Source organism: Plectropomus leopardus, chromosome 15 (assembly GCF_008729295.1).
Source record: "Plectropomus leopardus isolate mb chromosome 15, YSFRI_Pleo_2.0, whole genome shotgun sequence".
Lineage (NCBI taxonomy): Eukaryota > Metazoa > Chordata > Actinopteri > Perciformes > Serranidae > Plectropomus > Plectropomus leopardus.
The window spans coordinates 30,323,150-30,343,986 of record NC_056477.1 but is presented as its reverse complement, the minus strand read 5'-3'; the positions used below and the strand labels follow the sequence as shown (position 1 = coordinate 30,343,986).

The window sequence follows — 20,837 nt, the reverse complement described above, 5'->3', positions numbered from 1 at the left end:
TACTTTGGGTCCCAAAAGTACTTGTTATTCAGTGTGGTCTATTTTAGAATTCTATATTTTGAATAGAATTAACAATGCTTTAAATAGTTCATCACTTGGATTTTGCAGCCACTAAAAGTGGGGCTAATAATAGGATAGTTGGGAACTATGAGTTATGAAAGATATGAAAGAGGGGAAGGATTTTAAATTCAATTCTGGATTTAGTTAGATTTATGGGGATTCAGTGCAGAGAAACTACAACAGGAGAAATCCGAACTTTTTTCTTAGTTGTTGTTAATACACTTGCGGCAGCATTCTGGACCAGTTGGAGAGTCTTTAGAGACTTTTTCCTCATTATAAGAATTTACAGTAATAAAGCCTAGAAGTAACAAATGGGTGTACTATTTTTTCTGTACTCCCATACATAACTTAGTGTGTGGAAGTGTGGGGAAATATATATAAAACAACCACAAATCCAAACTTCATCCTTCAAAAAAGAGCCATGAGAACAGTAAACAAAAGAACTGACAGAGAACTAACAAACCCACTCTTCATCAAATTAAAAGCACTTAAATTCAAAGATCTGGTTGATATTAAAATGGTTAAAATCATGAACAGTGCTAAAAAAATCATCTACTACCTAATAATATCCAAAAGTTGTTTCAAATGAACGAAAGTTGACATGATTGGAGAGGAATTTGTATGTTCAACAAACAGTTGGTGAGAACTGATACAAAATATCATTGTATTACAGTCAGAGGGGTTAATTTATGGAACAACTGTACTGTGGAAAACATGTAGAACATTTCACGAATTTAAACATGTTTTTAAAAACACTGATGGGATATGAGCTGGTAGAACAGAAAGGGGAACAGGCAAGATATGATACAAGACAAGTATGTCACTTTTGATATTGTGACTTTGTTTTCTGTATCTTTATGTGACGTATGTGTGTATTTGTTTATTCAGATTAATCTATTCTTGTTTTTGTCTTAAATCTTTTATATATATATATATATTTATATACTTCTCCCTCCTCCCTTCCCCTCTCGCCCTGTGCCCTTTGGGTGGTGTCTTCCTTCAAGCTCGGGTCCTCTACCAGAGTCCTGGGAGCTTGAGGGTTCTGCGCAGTATCTTAGCCGTTCCTATGAATTGCCCACTTCTTGGACTGAGATCTCAGATGTTGTTCCTGGTATCTGCTTGAGCCACTGTCCTAGTTTGGGGGTTACTGCCCCGAGTGCTCCAGCAACCACTGGTACCACCACGGCCTTTGCCTTCCACGCTTTCTCTAGCTCCTCTTTCAGCCCTTGGTATTTCTTGAGCTTCTCGTGTTCCTTCCTCCTGATGTTGCTAACTCTCAGGATTACTACATCTATCACTACTGCCTTATTCTGCTGGTTATCGACCACTACAATGTCTGGTTGGTTAGCCATCACCAGTTTGTCAGTTTGGATCTGGGAGTCCCACAGGATCTTGGCCCTGTCATTCTCCACCACCTTTGGAAGAGTCTTTGGAGCCTGGGACTTGTAGTCCATACTCAGCACAGATGTTCCTGTACATGCTAATCACTTGGTTATGGCGCTTCATGTACACTGTGTCTGCCCGCATCTGACATCCTGCTGTTATGTGTGTGCATATACATACATATATATATGGTCTGATATGCATTCTGGTGTTTTTTTATTTTGTTCTCCTATTTTATTTGGCATGTTTTAAATAAAGATTTAACTCTAACTCTATGATTGTCCTGTCCTGTGGGCTGTCTTTTTGTCACACACCTCCATTCAACACTTTTACTACCTCCGCTGCCGACTTAAAGACGACACATCTGTGTCCTGTCTTCACCTCACCTTTAATACAGAATGGTAAAGTGGCATAATGACGCAATATTTCGCCTTGAACATGCAGTGTAAAGAGGGCTAGACAGACAGACAGAGAGACACACACGGACAAATAAACATCTGGCACGATACTCGAAACAGCTGCAGTGCAAGTTCCTGCTACAATAAGTGTCACCAGGACCACACTTTGCCATGCTGACACGCACACACAGACCCACAAGGTGAAAACAAAAGCAGTTGTTGCTATGTGTTGCTCTTACTGTACACTGTAGCTGCATGCTGCCAGCGTGGCTGGAGTTTTACTTCTTGAGTGCACACTCTACACAAGAGTTTAAGAGTTCTATATCAGACTGACTATGGTGAAATCAGTCGAGTTCCCTCCACTCTCTTCCATCTCTCAGCTTGGCGTTCTCTTCTCCTGAGGGCCGGCCCTTTGAACTTTTCAGCCCAGTTCAAGGGAACAAAAGCAAACAAATCACATTGTCCTTTGGGGAATTTTGGCTTGTTCGCCACCTTTCATGACCTCTTCTTTAGGCACCTCTCTGCCTCTCCTCATTCAGGGTCCCCAAGAAAGTCAATGGTTCCTTACATCCCAGTTTGACAAGTCAGGAGGATACACGCTAATCCCCTTAATCTGGCCTTTCTCCCACACGCAGCCACAGGGAGAGGGGGACCACAGAGAGTAATCCTGTCGGAGAAACAATAGGATTAAGGGCCCAACCCCATGAGTGACAATCAGGTATCCACTGACTGATCTGCAAAGCAGGAGCCCCAACCACTCTCTCTTCAATGTGACTTTATTTTTGTTTGGCGGGCCCGAGAGGGATGGGGGTGAGGTAGGGGAGGGACGGGTGGGTTGTGCGGGAGGGAGAATATTTCTTTGAGGGGCTGCTGGAGGTCTGACAGGCCTGTGGTCCCCTGAGCACCAGGGACCCAGGAATGACTGACAGGCGAGGGGTAGGAGCTGGGAGGGTGGGAGGGCATGAGAAGCTGGGAAATTTGTATTGGGGGTGTGGGCTATGTAGAATTACCAAAGTTTTCTTTTTTCCCCCACAAAAGACCCAAAATGAATACTTTTAGTGAAATACTTAACTACAAGGAGCAAATTATTTAAACAGCGATTGTATAGAAATAATTCTATCTGAAGCTTTTGGAGCCTGTGAATCGTGCTCACTATAGTGGTTTCCACTGTATACTGTTTCATTAAAAAAGTTTTTGAGCGGTGGATTAATGCTGATTTGGTGCTCTTTTACATCACATGAACAGATCTTCTTCCTCTCAAGGTTGTGTGCGCAAGGAGGTCATTAAGACCCATATTTACATTTACTATGAGGCTGCCATGTGCTGTTGTTGCCTTAACATAACCCTTTAGTTGCCATAGCAATTGTAATGGGAGTAAAGGAGGAAGTCAGGTGACATATTATGTATAAAGAGAGACAAAGTCCATGTATGAGAGGATGGATAGATGGGTAAAACAGACAGTGCTAGTGTTGGCGCACATTACCTACAAGTTGCAATAATGTTTTAAAGAAGATTTTTTAATCTAACGTTCAAAGAATGTTTAAAGGATGTCTGTCAGTTCAAATTATGTTCCTGTAAGGTTAAATGCTGACTGAGACAAAACATTTGAACTACAACATTCTGAGGATGTTTCGGTGATGCCGAGAGGTGACAGATCATAGAATGTTCCTTTTATAAAACATTCCCACAATGTTACATGAGAACAAAGGATGAATGTTTTCAAAGACACATTCAGAACCTGTTATTAAGGACTGGTATGACCTATTTTAATTTAATGAAAATGTAATGTACAGAGACATGTTAATAATGTATATATATATATATATATATATATACATACATATATATTTTTTTTTTTTAAACATTTTTTGATGTTTATGGAGAATGTTACCCTAAACCCTAAGAAGAATGTTCTGGAAACTAAAAAATAAATGTGCTGCTGAAAACATGACTCAAAGTCGTTGGTTGCATTGTACCATTCTGTTTTTAGAACCACAATTGCTTGCTGGGTTAGAACATGTGACATCGCTCTGTCTTTGGACCCTCACAGTGGATAAAGAAAAGCTCCCCCCATAAAACATTGGCACAGGGGGGAAAAAGACATGACAGTTTCACATTTGAACATGTGCTTTTATAATATATTTAGAAATATAAAGTAAAAAAAAAAAAATCATATTCAGCCATACATGTCTTGGACATTTTGATGGAGGGTGAAACTAGTCTTCAGTTATTTAACATGTGATTAGGAATTTAACTTATGACAGTGTATAATAGTGTGTAGAGTGTGTTCATGTCCCTGTCAACAGCTAAATCTGCACTGCTATGATCAGCCTGTAAGCTGACTAGGTGAGCACCAGATGGCCCCATTGGTACAAATATGTGTTGAGCAGGACTCTGACAGGAGGAGAGCCCTCTTCAGCCAAACTGAAGCTCTTCAGGTCACAGGAAAGGTAGACTGCTCATTAACCAACACCTAGAACCCAATAATCTGTCCAGAAACCACACAAACCTTGAGCAGCGAGCTGCTTCTGATATCCGATCCTGTCTCTGCCAGTGCTGCAGCCAGGAGCCAGCCCCAGCCTCTGAGCTGAAGGAAACAAGCCTCACATCCAGTGAAAAGAGACGCTGTCTGCTCCATTCAGCTCCAGTGAACTTGGCCAAAGAAAACAGTGGTCGATTCTTCACATCTCCTCATGTTACGGTGATGGTCTTGTTAAGTGCTAGGGGTAAATTACAGGTTAGTCATTGTGTGAAAGGGAATGAGTCACAGGATGGTGGATTTCCATGTGTGACAGGTGCCTGCACTGGTTACTCTGTGTTTGTTTAGGCTAGCTGGAACAGCGGCAGAGCTGTTACTGTGGAAATTCCCACTCAAGGATCACACTCAGAGGTGAGGGTTAACCAAGTGGTCACCTTAGTGGGACTGAAGAACTAAGGGCTCCAAAAGTGATCCCTGTAACACCCACCAACGTGATAACAGCCCACAGGCATAATAAACCACAAACGCAAAACCAATCTGCAGCTTTTAATGTAATAATCCCACAAAAGTAATAAATTGCCCACAAACGTAACAGCAATTGCCTTCTACAAACATTATATGTAATTTCCTACAAATGCAATAGCTACTACATTTGCAGGGATTTGTTACATTTCTGGGAAGATGAAAATCTTCAGCTTTCAAAATTGTAATAACTTGAAAAATGATCTTTGTAGACATTGTTGTTTGTTTATGTACTTTTACTTTTTTGACCCGCTCTGTCCAAACCACTGATATTGTCTGATGATCTGAGTAAATGTCATAGCTATTACATTTGCAGGAAATTGTGCATTATGTTATAATAATCAAATGAATAAATACATTATCAACAAATAAAGAATAATCTCAATAAAAATGGTCAAAAAGAACAACAAATTTACTTGATAAAAAGAATAAACTATAAAAAATATGTAATAATGTAAAATAATAATTAAAAGTACCATTTCACTTTCTAATTGAACTTTGGGATCAACTGATTTTAAAATTCTTGGCTGATACTGATATTGTTTTTTACTTTACTTTTTGTTATTTTTATTTATTTATTTTTTGCTAGGGAAACATTCAAATCTACACTATAAAATTAAATGAACTGTTTTCATGTAATTAGCCTTTCAATACCTAATTCAACATCAGCTCTCTTGTGCTGCGTTCAGATGCCTTTCACAAGCTATTTAATTGTCAGTAAACACAGCAAAATTGGATGATTTCTTTGAAAAAATATGGGAAAAAGGCCTAAAGCAACTTGGCAAGAAATGTCCCACAAACTGCAAAAAATATTAAAACGTGACAAGAGAATGACTTCAATAAAAGGAGGCAGTTAAAAAAAATATTAAAGTATTTTCTAAGTTTGAGGTGTCCTGTCAGCAGTTTCACAGACATCTCCTTTATAATGGTGGTCTATGGGGAAAATACTTTTAGGGCTGCTGGGGATTTTTTTCGCTGTAATGACATAAATGACCAGTAGAAAAAAATGGCTGCAACTTTGAGCAGCTTTTCTAGGGGCCTGGTTATAAATTACCTTTGCTCAACACTTATTTTCAATCAAACCTCTGAGTTGTTAGTTGCAGCCACCGGCTGATAAAAGCTAACGTTAACTAGCTCTCTCCCTGCTGATTTCAGCATGGATTTGTTGTTTTTTAAAATTCTCTTCCCTTTCAAATTAACTCCTTACTGAAATGACTCAGTAAAATTTTTTTTACAGCCGTCAAGATGGCGCCTGAGGTGGCGTCCTGTTTTGCCTCTGGCATGCGCTGCCACTGCCCTCTTGCCTTATTTCCTTGTCTCTCAGGTGATTCACAGCTTTGTTGGAGTTTCCTGTGGTGTTGATGTTTAGGCTGAGGTCGGTATTGTTTTTTGGGTTATCTAGTGCTACTGTATTTGGACAGAATTTATATGTGTGGGGGTGAAGATTGAGCTTTGAAATATCACAATTTTTTGTCTTAGTCAGCCTCACTATCACAGCCTAAGTGTTGTAGTTTTATTACATACAATATTAGGGTGACGTAAAATGCTATGCAGTAGTTGTATTGCCTCCTCATAGACCTGATGAAGGCCATGTGGATCAAAATAAAAATACATGTAGTCACTTCAAATTGTTTGTGCTTGTAAAAGCTGCAGTGTAAGGGCAAATCAGAAATGGACTCATTACACAGTATGTGCATTGGAGATTTTTGGCTCATCACTAGCACTAAAATAAAGGAGGTCAAAAGCTAGGTAGTTCGCTCAAAAACATTCCATCAACCATCAAAGAATCAACCAAGCACTCGGAAAGGACAGGAAGTACAGAGAGGCAGAGAGCAGATGCAGCTGCTTTTAAAACAAAGACATGTTTGAAGTGTGAGGATGAACAGTGTGGCATGTTTCACAAGTTGGATGCTTGACAGTAGCTTTGTGCTGGATGATGTAGCAGCACCTTCTGAAATGGATGATGTCACCCAAGACAGGTCTCAGGGATGAGAGGGCAAGGAAGGAGCCTTTTTTCTCCTACAGTGGTATAAGCTCTCAAACACTGAATGACACTATAGAGAAGAAAAGACATGCACAGACAAGACAACACTTTGCTCACCACCAGGCCCACTTATTTCCCAGACCCACACACCAACTATACAGAGACATAAAGGATGTGATAGAACTTCTGCATAGTTCTAAGAACCCCTTTTTTGTTGTGTCCACACAGTGACAACTAGGAATTGTGGTCTTTTTCAGAGTAGAGTAAAGGTAGTAGTAAAGGTTTGCTGATTGTTCCAACACAGACAAGGCAGCACCGGCAAAAATACTGTTAGCTGTAAAAACAACACAAAACACAAACAACAGCTTGACACACACAAAAAAAGGAGACAACACAGACAAATGGTAGGCTGGAGAACCTGGAGTAACCCTGCGTTAACACTGGGAGAATGAAGGTTATGCCATGGTAACACATTATCTACTAGCACAGGTAAAGCCCTCTAACGGACTCTATAGGTAATACTCTGGACAGGTAGGTAGAGCGCCTGCTTGTGCTAATAGAGCTAGGGTTACAATATCGTAACCTGTGTTCTATTTTACACAGGCTCCACTGTCAAGTGGACTCTGTGGGTACAGTGGGTGGCCCCGATGGATGAACGCCCTGTTGCGACATAACATTGACCCAGCTGCACTGATTCTGACCTGCTAAAGGTTAGTCACACAGTCTGCCTTTTTCTTTATAACCGTAGTGGAGAAGTAGGGGGCCCCAGCAAACCAAGGTGGTATGCAACCCAACTGGGTGGAACCATAGCTTAACCTTGCAAGGGTCAAAAGAGAAACAATAGACACTCGGCACACCACATTTCCTGGGTCATCAATGAGCATCGGCTGGCGCACAGATCCTCCTCCACTTTCCCAGACCAGGTCCAGACCTGTTTCACTGGAATACAGTGAAAACCTCTGTATTCCAGTCTCTGAATGTGAAGAGCCTTCAGAGACAACAGGTGCTCTGAGGCCCACAACCACAGGCTCTCTGCCATCCTTAACATGGCAGTTGACTGAACTCCATCTTGCCTGTTGATGAATGCCACTGTGGTGCAGTGCACAAAATGCTTGCTGCAAGGCCATCCGTCTATGTTGTTCACAACCTGCATGTATAGAGCACAACATCCAGATGCTCCACCCATTGGTGTTGTAGTGGACTGCTTTTTCTCCAGTTGATCACGAATCCTAACTTCTCTGAATCTTTGCTGAAGGCTAATCTATCTCCTCCTTGGAGGATAGATGAATCTCATGGATAACCATGAGCACAGTAGGAACGCAGTTGATCTTAATACTGTCCATTGATTCTGTTTTTGCACAATAACATTGCCACTCCCTGTAAAACTGAGTCAGAGGATGAGAAATCAGCTGCAGGGCAGCAGCTATCTTCCTTACTGGAGATGACCAAATGATTAGCCCCTGCAAAGATGTCAGCAGTGGACTCCCACAGGATGCTAAAGAACTGTGACACAGATAAGATTTTCCTTGCAGTTGATGCAAGTCAAAACCAAGCCGGCTCATGCTGGGACAACAGTGATTGCGGCTATTGTCAGTTAGAGTGGGGGTCTCGACATCACCAATCTTGGGCTCTGGCTCACTCTAAGGTATGTTCTGGCAATGAGGCCGGGGCATGATGGTCACTTAGGAGGTACTAGAAATGGTGACTCTGGTGAAAGCTGGTCAGTGGGCACATCATTCATTGGTGAAGAACAGAGTGTGTTGAGACTGTCCTATATGTCCTATATATACTGTGGACTCAGTGCTTATTTCAGTAGACATTCACAGGCCAGATATGCAAAATTTAATAGGTGTGTGAATTCTTGTGACTGGAGGAAAGTACTACCAGTTCAGTAAGGGGCAGACTGGTGTGGTATAGGACATGCAAACTCCACACATAGAGACCTAATCCAGCCAGCAGTTTGGGACTTTGGAACTAAAGGAGATAGTGCTCCCCACTGCACCACCATGCCACCCCACAAAACAAGAGCTCATATCAAATTAAGAGCATGACAGCATGGTTACTTTTGTCGATATTCAGCATATATTTCAAACTCTTTAGATGAATCTCAGTCTTTCAGACATAAAAGACATGTCAGAGCTAGCCACATCCTCTTGATTTGCACATGGACTTGCCTCGAGCTATGACGTTTAGTCTGAAACCTAAGAAAATGAAACAAGGAAGATCCCCAACCATATCTGAACCAAGGACATTGAAATTACAGAACATAACCTCAAGGCCACCATCACACAGCTATATTTTCAGAATTCTTTACTGTATCAAACTTTATGAAGTATTCAGTGACGTAGTACCATTTGAGCCATACCACCACTGTCAATACTAATGCTATTGCAGCTTTATTAAATAGTGGACATGGGTATTATTTTCCTTAAATAACAAGCCCTGGCTGAAGAACTTACTGCTGATTATGTTTAACAAAATCCTTTACCCAGAAAATTTGGTATGTGGCATGTTGTTGTGGAGACTGCCCCCATCCCCGCCCTCTATGATTTATTCAAGTGTCAGGAGTCCCTGGGGGTCACATCTCCTGCATGGGTGTGCAATGTCTATACGCACCCTGGCCACTCCTCTTATGTGGTCCTGGCATATTAGCTAATGGATGACATATGATCTAATATATGCCATTAATGGCCAGTAGGGACAGCTTCTGCCCAGACTTACATAGGACACCCCGGGACATGAGGGGCTGGTATAGCAACACACAAGTAAAAACCAAAGAAAATCTTTGAGCTGAAGAACAGTGAGTAGAGCAGGTCAAAGATGGAATAGGAAGTTGGTCTGTAACATGCTGGGTGGTAGCTTTACTGTTAAATTAATCACCATTTTTCTCACATAAGGTTCTTTCCAATATGTCTGATGCTGCTGACTGCTCCTGTTAACTGACCTGTCAGACTTCTTTTTAGTGATGTTAATGTACTCCCACATCTCAGCACAACTTACAAAATATACCAAAACTGAAATAAAAACTGTTCTTTCAAAACTTTGCCTATAAATCCAACAAATGGTCACAATAAAAGACCGATTCAAAATGTGCTGTTTGATCACACAACACAATGCAACAGAAGTTACAAGCTTTGAGGGAGTATGTCTTTGGCATGCTGACTGCAGGAATGTCAACCAGAGCTGTTGCCTGTGAACTTTATGTTTATTTCAACTTCACTACCACAAGATGTCTCCAATGTCCTTTCCATGAATTTGGCAGTAGATCCAACCAGCCTCACAACTTCACAAATTGCCTATGATGATAAATTGCTGCCAGGCCAAGACCCTGGTGAAGACAATAAGCATGCAGATGGGTGTCCCTGAGATGTTCTCTGACAGTTTGTGCAATTGTTTGGTTGTAAAAACCAATTATTGCATCAGCTGTCCCTGCCCGTTTTCATTCCAAACTCGTAAAATAGCACCACTTTGACAGTGCTTTTGTATAAGCCCACAACACCAAAAGGAACCCTTCTCGTACACAAGAAAAGTTGCTTGACTGTGTTAAGCGAGAATGCAACCTGTTGCAATGTTATTATATGCCGGTGGATGGCTGAACAGCACCAACTGCCTCCAAATGAAATGTGGCAGGACAGCGTCAGGTTGAAATGCTGCTGGTATTTACGAAATATAAGTAGTGGAAGGGCACCTTTAGGGTGAGCAGGAGGGGCAGTGGATGGGTCCAACAACCCTGAACTTTCATGCAGGAGTGCAGTGTTCGCTTCCTATCTGAATGTAATGTCTTTTCTGTTACACCTTACCATGTGCGTCCTTCCCCTAAACCAAACCATCTGTGCCCTTGTTGCCTAATCCTAACCCGCTGGTGTGTTTGTTGACGTTACAGCATTGGTTATTATATGCTTGTATTGTCTAAACATAAACATGTGCCAGGTCATAGAACCATGTGAATTTGTTGACATCACTGTGGTGCCATCCCAGAACATAAATAGCAGATGCAGAAGGACGAAGTGCAGAGCAGCAAAATGGGACAATTTGGGATGAGAACATGTTGGGTGTCCGGGTGGCTGCACTCAGACAATATTGAAAGGGAAGACACTGGATTTGGAGGTCCTGAGCTGGTGTGGCTACATGGCTGTGGCTGTGAGGCTGGTTGAATGTACCGCCCTAATACAGATAAATGAAAATGAACACCACAAGCAGCAGCTCTTTTGGACATTACTGTAGCCAACATGCCAACAGGATGCTACCTCAAGACGCATTTTGAATTTTATTTGTTTTGTTAACAAACTGCACATTTTAGAGTGTCCTTTTATTGCAATCATCCAAAGGCACACCTGTAATGATGCTGTTTAATCAGCATGTTAATATGTCACATCTGGATTGGATTATCTTGGAAAAGGAAAATTGCTTACTAACACCAACATTAACAAATTGTTGACCAAAATTTGACGGAAATGTATTTATTGAGTGAATGAACAAGTCTCACATCTTTAACTTAAACCTGTAAAAAATAGGAGAAAAAATGTTGTGTTTAAAATTTTCTTCAGTATAAATTTATTCAGCAGTTTGAGCCCTCATCCTTTTTCACTGACTCCTTTAGGTTACCACACACACGTACATGCGTGCGTGCACACACACACACACACACACACAAAGGAGTCCAGCTGTTGTATTCCTGTGTGTGAGCCACCAGGTGCACTGTATGTGTGGTTGGATAATCCAGATGTGTGATGATGTGATGATGTAGATTTGATCTCTGTCCATCAAATGGATCCTCATATTGTTACAGAGTGGATTTGGGTGGTCAAACACTCTAATCCCCTTCTGTGTGATCTCAGGTGCAGGGGTCAAATATATGTAAACCCAAACAGTGTGTTTCCACAGTGATGGGACAAGTTTGTCAAGAGGCTAATGTGCCTAAATCCCTTCAAAAGCTTCGGCTGGATCCAGAGTGTTGGAGAGGAAAGGTCGAGCTGTGTTTTCCTCTCTGGGACTTACTGACTGGCTCAACAGACAGTGTGCGCACATGATTTTTATGTGTTGAGAATTTCTGCTCACAGTGCCTCGAGCTAACGGATTAACCGTTTCCTGGCAGGCACCAGCATGCTTCATGTCCAACACACGAGTTGTGTCCGGCTCACTTTCACTGTGTTCATCTCTCTTCACAGGGAGTTACAGTTTTTCTCTGCCCACAGCTACCATCATCACTCCAGACAATTCAAATCACACTAATATTTGTATGATGCAAACAGATGTGTTTGAAAGCTGACTAATGTTTTTTTTAATGTTTTTTTTTTTAACTTTGGTAAGATCACAGAGTCACATTCAAACATAATCACACATTCTCACAATGTCATTAGGAACATCTATGCTTTTCATACTAGGTCAAGTCCAAATATTTGCTGGGAAAAAGAGCCTTTTTGATAAAAAAAGGTATTTATTTTTACCTGAACTCTTAGAATCTTTAAATCATTGTGTGCAAAAAGTACTTTGCTTACCTTACTATCATAGAAGTCTTTAAAGGGCCACTTTCTAAAGTCTGATAAAAACTCTGAAGATGTTATAGTGATGTCATTAGGATATTTAAGCACGAGCTTTGACACTACTTTAGAACAGAAAGCCTGCGTTACAAGCTTGGACTATGGAAATTAAGGGTGTGTTTGCATGTATGATGTGATTTAGCCAAGTAGGCCAAGACCAAGTGAGCAGCCCCTTTGGAATAACCAGACAGCGAACCAAAAATGGCCCTTGTTAATTCATTCCAAGGGAGTTTCTCCCCTGGCACATATGCCGAAAAAGTTTTCTAGCTTCCAGTTTTATGTCTGTGGTATGTGACTATTGACTGTGCACAGTAGTGTTTCCAGGCCTGCCAGCAAGTTCCCAATCAGCTCATAGACTTTGCATTGTGATGATGTTACAGATATTTAAATAGCTTTTTTCAACTTTTTTACAACTATAAAACCACCATGACTCCAACATTCAGAATACAAAGAAAGATTGTCTTTAGTGATTGGGTAGGGAAAATCGAATCTTCTCTCAAGGAAGTCAGCGGAGTAAATGTTATGTTAGACTGAAAATTGAAACAAAGTGAAACAAGTTGCCAGTTCTGTCTGATATCAGGCAAGTAGAAATGCTCAGTTCTTCCAAAACCAAAAGCAGTGCAGAGAATTGCTGCATCAGAATAAGCAGCTCCATTCAAAGTGTTTTTGTGAAAATAGACAGCTTTATTGAACAGTGTTTTGTGTGTGTGTGTCTGTGTGTGTGTGTGTGTGTGTGTGTGTGTGTGTGTGTGTGTTTGTGCGCATGTCATCTGATGTGGTTGGGGCTGTGTCTGAAGTCCAGTGAGTGCAGGCAGGTGGCGAGGGCTGCGTACAGGTGAGAGTTGCTGAACCTCAGGCAGTACACGGGGCTGCTCACTGGGTGAGAGCTCAGCTGGAAGAACTGCAGTGAAACAAGACACACACACACACACACACACACAGACACACACACACATTTTTAATTTTACTCTGACATTGAGGTCATAAAATGCTGTTTTAACCCTCAGAACAAATTTGAAAAACAAAAACAAAAACAAAAACAAAAACAAAAAACATGGGGAAAACAGGCAGTAACCAACTACTTGACCAGAAATATAAAAAAAAAAAAAAAACGATCAAGAAATTAGTAAAAGTTGAAAATGGCCTTAAAATTAATTGTGAAAAAAGGGAGTAATGCGGTTGGGGTAGAAAAATATAAGAATAGTAAGGAAAATGTCCAGAAAGTTGTATTTAGAATCACTATACTTTTCATTTTAAAAACATTTCAAAGAAAAAATATACATATATTCTTAAGATAAATCAGCATTTTTGGGATTGATTTCTGTTTTGTTTTTTCTTTTCTGTTTTACTTATTTTCAGGTGATATTTTACTTATTTCTTACAAATTTGTGACCATGTCTTGATAAGTTGCTTGCTGCCTTTTCCTATGTTTTTATGAAAGAAATCTGATTTTCCCAGGTTCAAAAGGGTTAAACCGGTCTTTACAGCATGTGAGGTACTGTTTATCCTGAGGAGCCACTGTACACACCTGCAGGCACTCAGTCTGCCGCTTGTCCCAGAGTCGGACCACACCATAGTACGACGAACCGCTGGCTATCATGTGATTTCCGTCTGTCTGGATGCAGTAAAGAGCGCTGTCATGAGGCTCCTCCCACTCCATCACACACTTCCTGTTGAGAAGGATGAGAGAGGAAACACACATGTTGAGATGAAGCTCCATATGATTCTGACATGTTTTCAACTTTTAAATGTGCCAAAGAGATCCTGTATGGAGAATGTGACTGGACCTCTTGAAGCTGCACTGGAGAGGTGCTTCCCTTTCTCCTTCCTATCTTTTGTGCAGATTAAAAGTATGCCGTCTAATGTGTACATGTAGCAGCTTTTCCACAAGTATAGGAATATTCATAGTTTTCAAGTGACATCACAACCTTATAGGAATGCCCAACTGGAGGGCAAAACAAAGCCTTCCACCGCTGCCCGCCACAATGTTTTTTGGCAGGTTTGTAGTTAGCTCTGCTAAAATGTCAGACAGTTGCTGTTAAATCGGGAGCACAAACTGATGAAGAGACGAGTCAGGGTTGTGCTTTTACAGAATACCTTCCAGAGAAGAAAACCCAAAGGGGAGCAGATTGTGGATATTTGCTATTACATGCCCCCATCCCTGAGGAGAGTAAAGAATGGCATTCATCGAAGTACACACATCTCTGCAGGGAACATTTCCCCATAGGTAAGCTGAAGTAAACATGGAGTATTTTAATTATTATAGTTTTAGTCATTATGTCTTCTCCTGATCGTTCTGATAAGGTTTGTTTTCGTAGACCGACAACAGCTCCAGTGGACTCGAAGAGTTAAAGTTAGGCAAGCTAAAATGGGAGCATTACTGACCCATCCAAGTTAAAAATGAATATAACTGTCTGTACTTCTGTATGCCTTTATCCTGCAGTGTAAGGAAAAGGGTTCTCCACAAGGTGAATGTAAACATCGCTGAAGTGGAACTCTGGCAGGAACTTAGCTGTTATTAGTGATAGAAAAGCTGCGGCAGGTGCTGTAACTGGATTGCAAAGTGCCCAAAACTTGCAGTTTGTTCACATATCTTTTTTCTTTTTTCTTTTATGAAGATGGTGGGGAAAAAAATTAAATTTGATGGGTTTGTGATGCAGTTCCATTAAGTTTCTACTCTAAGGCACTGTGTTGGAACATTATTTTGCCCTCCAGGGCTCCGTGCCAGTCACATGACTGAAAACTACAGTATTTCTAAGGGCCTGTCTGACTAAACTATAGTTTATAATTTATGTACCATCCAGACATGATCATTAAATCAGAGGGGCAGCTCTCTGCACAGCTGATTTCAATCCAAACAATTTGGTTTGGAGACAACACTGTTCTGTTCTGTAGTTAAAAAGGATGTGAATATGTGTGTGTGAGTGTATGTGTGTGTGTCGGTGCATGTGTGCAAGTGTGTTTGGACAGCAGGAGGCTGAGTGTGCAGCAGAGCAGGGTGCTGGTGGCTGTGGTTAAGAGAGGGGAAGTATTTTGGGGTAAGTATTTTCTGCCAATAGACATCGATCCTCCATTAGTGCATCCTCATCAAATAAGTGATGGAGAGACACCAGGGGCAGACAATGGGGCAGCAGAGACGTCTGGAGACTCTCTCTCTACATACACACACACACACACACACACACACACACACACACACACACACACACACACACACACACACACACACACACACACACACACACACACAGGTCACTCATTGTCATTGCATTCTGAAGGTGAAAAACACAAACACTACCAAACTAAATACACAATAGACCATGTTCCCCTTTTTTTCAATCCATGAGTCAAAGTATACGTGTACGGTGTAAGTCAAGTGTAACAGAAAAACTTTATAAAAGCATGGTCGGAATTAGGCCATAATTGGTAATAAATAATAATAATAAATATAAATATAAATTAAATAATTATTGGTAAAAAATGAATAGATAAGTAATAAATAATTGATTATGATTAATCAAGTATCAATTAACTGGATATTAAGATATCGATCAAACTGTGAAGTTTAAATAATCAAAAGAATATCTGATTCTGAGAAATAAACAATGGGTCATCATTTCAGTTATTTCTCCTCTTTATTTAGGGGTTTTCTGCTCATTAAAAGCTATGATTTGTAAATATGTAACCTTAATTATTGGTGTTGTAGTACTCAAGATAAGTCTCAAGACTACTTTTAGAGGGTCTCAGTCTCGTCTCGGAATTGAACTCATCTTGACTCCATCTTGTCTTGGTCTTGGACATAGCCGACTCTGGATTTTTAATTGAGACCACAAAAAAATTATTTGTTAATGTAATTACCATGACTGGTTGTAAAACTTCCCTCTTCAAATCCAGCCAATCAGGTAAGTCATTTGTAGTTTTGTTTCTTGGTCATCGATTATATTCATACATACATATAGTATTCAGTCAGCCAATCAAAGACAGACATCCCTGCTGCATGGTTAGTTCATCTAAAAACAGAAAATGAGCTATATCACAATATATAAATACCCTGATGTTGTAATACAGATTGACACATATGGAGTTCACAATCAGAACTATAAAGCACCAAGAAAACATCTGCATTTGTTCTTTTGTCTGTACGGTACATTTCTCTTTGGTGGAGAGCCCCAACTTCCAGACAACCTGAACCTCCTGGATGACCCTAGGAGCCTTTTGAGGCCAGTTAGGTTTGACCGTATGAATTATTGATATCTAAAGAGGGACCCCCCTCTGCCAACCCTCACCCCAACCCAACCCCTTTCAAAGTCCCAAGAGCTATCTGCCAATCAGATCTGATTTGTCTTACTTGACTGATCCCCCCGAAACACAACCTGAAACCCTTCTAACCCCCGCTGTCCAAAAGAAATGCTGCCCTCCCCAGTCATCTGAGGGACCCTGCCGGCGTATGGTGAAGTGAGGGCTGCTGCATTAATATGGACACCACAGAGGGCTGCAGATCTGCTCCCCGTGCTCACACTACTGGAAATAACAAAGGAGGTTTGGAATAATTTCTATGTCATGAATATTATTCTGAAGCTTTTCCAACCAGGCTAAAGGACAATATCAGCCTGTCCTCATTCCCTACTTGTCAAATGCTGCCGCTTTGACGGTGCTTTTGATGAACAATCATGATGCCAACAGGCACCTTTTGCAAGTGCACGCCTTGGATGGCATCAGTTTAAAACTCAGCTGAACAGACCCTAACGCGTTGTTATTATATGTCACCAGACAGCACCTGCCATGGCAGCATGATATGCGGACGGACGGCATCACTTGAGAACATGGCTGGACGGAATATGTTGTGGCCTATAATGCGCTACAAACCGGCGTTAGGTTGTAACACTGCCGGTAACAATGGAATATAAGATGCATGAGGTTGCCTTTAGTGTGTGCAGGAGGGATGGTGGATGGGTCTAACAAATCCAGGAATTTCTTGCAGGAATCTGGTGTTTTCTTCTTGTCTGAATGTGATGTTTTTTTCCTACACCTTACCATATGTCTCCTTTCCCTAATCCCAACCATCCATGCCAGCATGTTCATATGTTGACGTTCCAGCGTTGGTTACCATGTACTTTTGTTGTTTTACCATGACATCATCATCAACATCATCATCCAACCATGTGCATTTATTGACATCACAGTAGGAGCATCCTGCAATGTAAACAGCAGACACAGAAGGATATCTAGAGTGTAATATGTAGACGTGGAAGTCAAGTGCAGAGTGGCGATATGTTACAATTTCAGATGAGAACATGAATTTACACCTATGAAAACCCAAGATAATGTGATGACTGGACTTGAGATTGACATATTTTTACTTGACATTGTTGGTTCACTTCAGGTTAAAAATTAAAATGATTGGCAAACATTATCAGTAATCATAAATAACTTGTATTAAGGTCAAAATTTAAGGAAATCCTTCTATAGGAGCCATTCATAATGTGAATACATGTAGGACGTTACCTGTCCTTTAGGGGTCACTGTCATGAAATCGGGTGTGTGTTTATTTAGGTAGGAACCATAACACAAGGTGTTGTTGTTAGATGGAGGAGCACATACAGTTTTTGACCGCATTGTTGTGTCAAGTCATGCTGAGTGTAATGGTAAAAATTTGTTCTTTGATTAATGATTGTGGACACAGATGCTGAGGTCTTGTGTGTTAAGTGAAGACGACGATGGTGACAAATAAACAGCATCAAACACAAGAAGATTGGAGTCTCACTTTGAAAGAAGGTCATATTAAAGGTTGTTTCATAAATGCGTATGACTGCATTCTACTTATTCAAGGCAGTTTAATGAAGGGTTGAATGACATTTTCTGTATAAACTTGAGTTGCATATTAAACTGAGCCTATAATATTGTGTAGGGTGGCCTACAGTGCCATGTTTAAACATACCCTTTAGAACTTTAAAACATTTATTTTTTATAATGTAGATGTTTTGTGTCTCTGGCCCAAAGGCTGAAATAAAAACAACATAATAATCAAAAACAAAGGTATCAATCATTGACCAAAAATTACTTTAAAAAAATTACTGACCCATTATTAAACAATCTGTGCAACCCTAGTTTGTTCAGTTAGTAACAAAATAAGTATTTGGAGTTTAGGTTTTCTGTTTTCAGTCAAACATAACTGCTACTACTTTAATACGTTCATCATTTGGAATTCAACAGACTTTTCAGTTGCTTTCATCTCTCCCTCTTAAATGACACTTCACCTGCTTTCAGTGCTCATTGTCAAATTACATTTCAGCTCTGACTTTATTTCAACTGTTTGCCTGGTTTACATGAAAACGACAATTGAAATGCCCACCAGACCTAGGAACTAACTATTTAAATGCTTTCAGCGGTCACATTTTAAACACAATCTAACACCTCAGCTGCCTAGTGCTTCAACTTAAGTTGCAGTCCCACCAGCATCTCCGAAGTAAACATTTTATGGACTTTTAAACCCGTTTACAGTGTTCTTCAGACAATGTTTGTAGCTTTAGGATGAAAATTCCCTCAAGTGCTACGGCCCCAAATTCCCAGAACACAGAGCTGCCTGCCATTGGTATCTTTGGTGTAAGTCATGTTATGGTAAAGGTCCGCAGCAGTAGATGTCACTATTTAACAAACAGATCCCCGATGGGCTGAAGAGAAGATCCTCATTGACTGCTCTCAAAAAACAATCAAACATCTGCTTAACTCATAATACTACTAACTTCTATAACAAAAAAAAGGACAAAACAAAACAAGATAATCAAAGCAAATCTAGGTAACCGGTCAACATCTGTACTGAACTTCAGTGCAAGAATTGAGATGAACAACCATTGTATATATTTACGTAACTATCGGTTTAAATTCCAACCAATCCAACCAATATATTTGGAATGGAAGGAAACCAACGGTTAGATATAATACATTAATCATTAGTGTGGAGGGAGGTGGTATGTCTCTCAATCTGTGTTAATTTTGGCAGTTATCTTGTCTTAAGACAAAAATGCTAATTAGTTTTAGTCACATTTAGTCATTTGTATCCTCTATGCAAAAATTATTAATGACTACATTTAACATTGTGTTAACGTAGCATTGAAAGCTAATCACTGATGCGCTTGGTTTAAAATGGTAAACAATGCTTTAAGATGGCTGTCAGAGATGGCAGAGATACCATCACATTATCCCGTCCGAGGTGTACCAGGTGGCATGTTCCGCATTTTATTTCCTGATCCTCTATGGAAGAGGATAAGTGTTCTGTTACCACTGAAAAATGCTGGCTCTGGTTGGAAGTCGTGCCCATAATTTACAAAGGCAATCATGGCGGCTAGGAGTAAGGTATGTATATGTACATACCATACATGGTAACTTTGGTAATGTTGAGGCAACATTACATTTTTTGGATCTATACAAAGATACAGCTGTTCTGGGAAAAAATTTGGAAGCTCATGTTCATTATTGGGTTGCAGTTCCCACTAACTATATGTGTCTCTTCATTTGGAAGATCTGCTTGAGAGAATCACAGGAAGTAACAGATTCCTCCTGAAAATATTTAGAGTAGCAGCAAAAAAAGCAATCACTCTGTAGGCTGCTGATCTGATTAGAATAACTAAAAAGCCCAGATTAAACATGATCCATATAAACACCTCAATCAGCTTCAACAGGCTCAAACCCATGTCACACAGCTGCTCCGTTTACATGCCCATGTTTACACCAGATCATATTAGAGGACATCTTATGAGAACAGTTGACCCGAAATTTTCAATCAGATTGAGAGAAAGTGTGCATGTAAACCCAGCTACTTGCAAATGGTCACAGAGCGATCCATCTCCAGTAGATAACATGCCTGATATATTCAATGAGATGATGAAATACTGACTTTCCAACTCAGACTGATAAATTATTTATACATTACAAGATGGACAAAATGAATCATATCTTTGTTAGAACATGCTTGGTGGTTTGCTTAAAATGTCATTTTTCTTCTTTTTATTGTCTGCTCTGCCTATTGTGGAAAATGATATGCAAATTTTGATGTGCTGCATATAGACCTGATCCATAAAACAGGATATCTGTTTTCTGGGTATGATGACTGTCTGAATTGTCAAAACAGGAAAAAAGAGAAACTCTTAGGGAGCACTGGTTGGTGCAGTGAGTGATGGTGTACCGTGGGCTGAGTCGGAGGTCCCACAGTCGGATGAAGGTATCATAGCCGCAGGTGAAGAGCTGGAACGGAGACTCAAACACCATGTCCAACACACCAGCCCCGCGACGAAACTCCAAGCCTAGACTGCACACACACTCTGACCTGGAGGAGGAGAGAGGGACAGAGGTATAAACAAGTGAATTTGTGTTTTTACGTAAGATATATGATCATTCACTTCAGAGATGCTTGCTATCACATCACTGTAGTAAGTAATAATATTTCCTCAGCGGCTATAGTCTGCTATGCATTA

At 40.4% G+C, this 20,837-nt stretch overlaps 1 protein-coding gene across 1 annotated transcript in view; it reads right to left on the bottom strand.

Annotated features, from left to right (window-relative positions):
• Positions 1-11,270: 11,270 nt before the first annotated feature.
• fbxw4 (F-box and WD repeat domain containing 4) overlaps positions 11,271-20,837 on the bottom strand; it is a 54,090-nt gene continuing 44,523 nt past the window's right edge. Inside the window, exons 7-9 of the mRNA XM_042502255.1 lie at positions 20,549-20,689; positions 13,895-14,036; positions 11,271-13,267 (exon numbers count right to left, since the gene is read on the bottom strand). Of these exons, the coding sequence (XP_042358189.1) occupies positions 13,133-13,267; positions 13,895-14,036; positions 20,549-20,689 (418 nt within the window). The 3' untranslated portion in view covers positions 11,271-13,132. The remainder of the gene's footprint in view (positions 13,268-13,894; positions 14,037-20,548; positions 20,690-20,837) is intronic.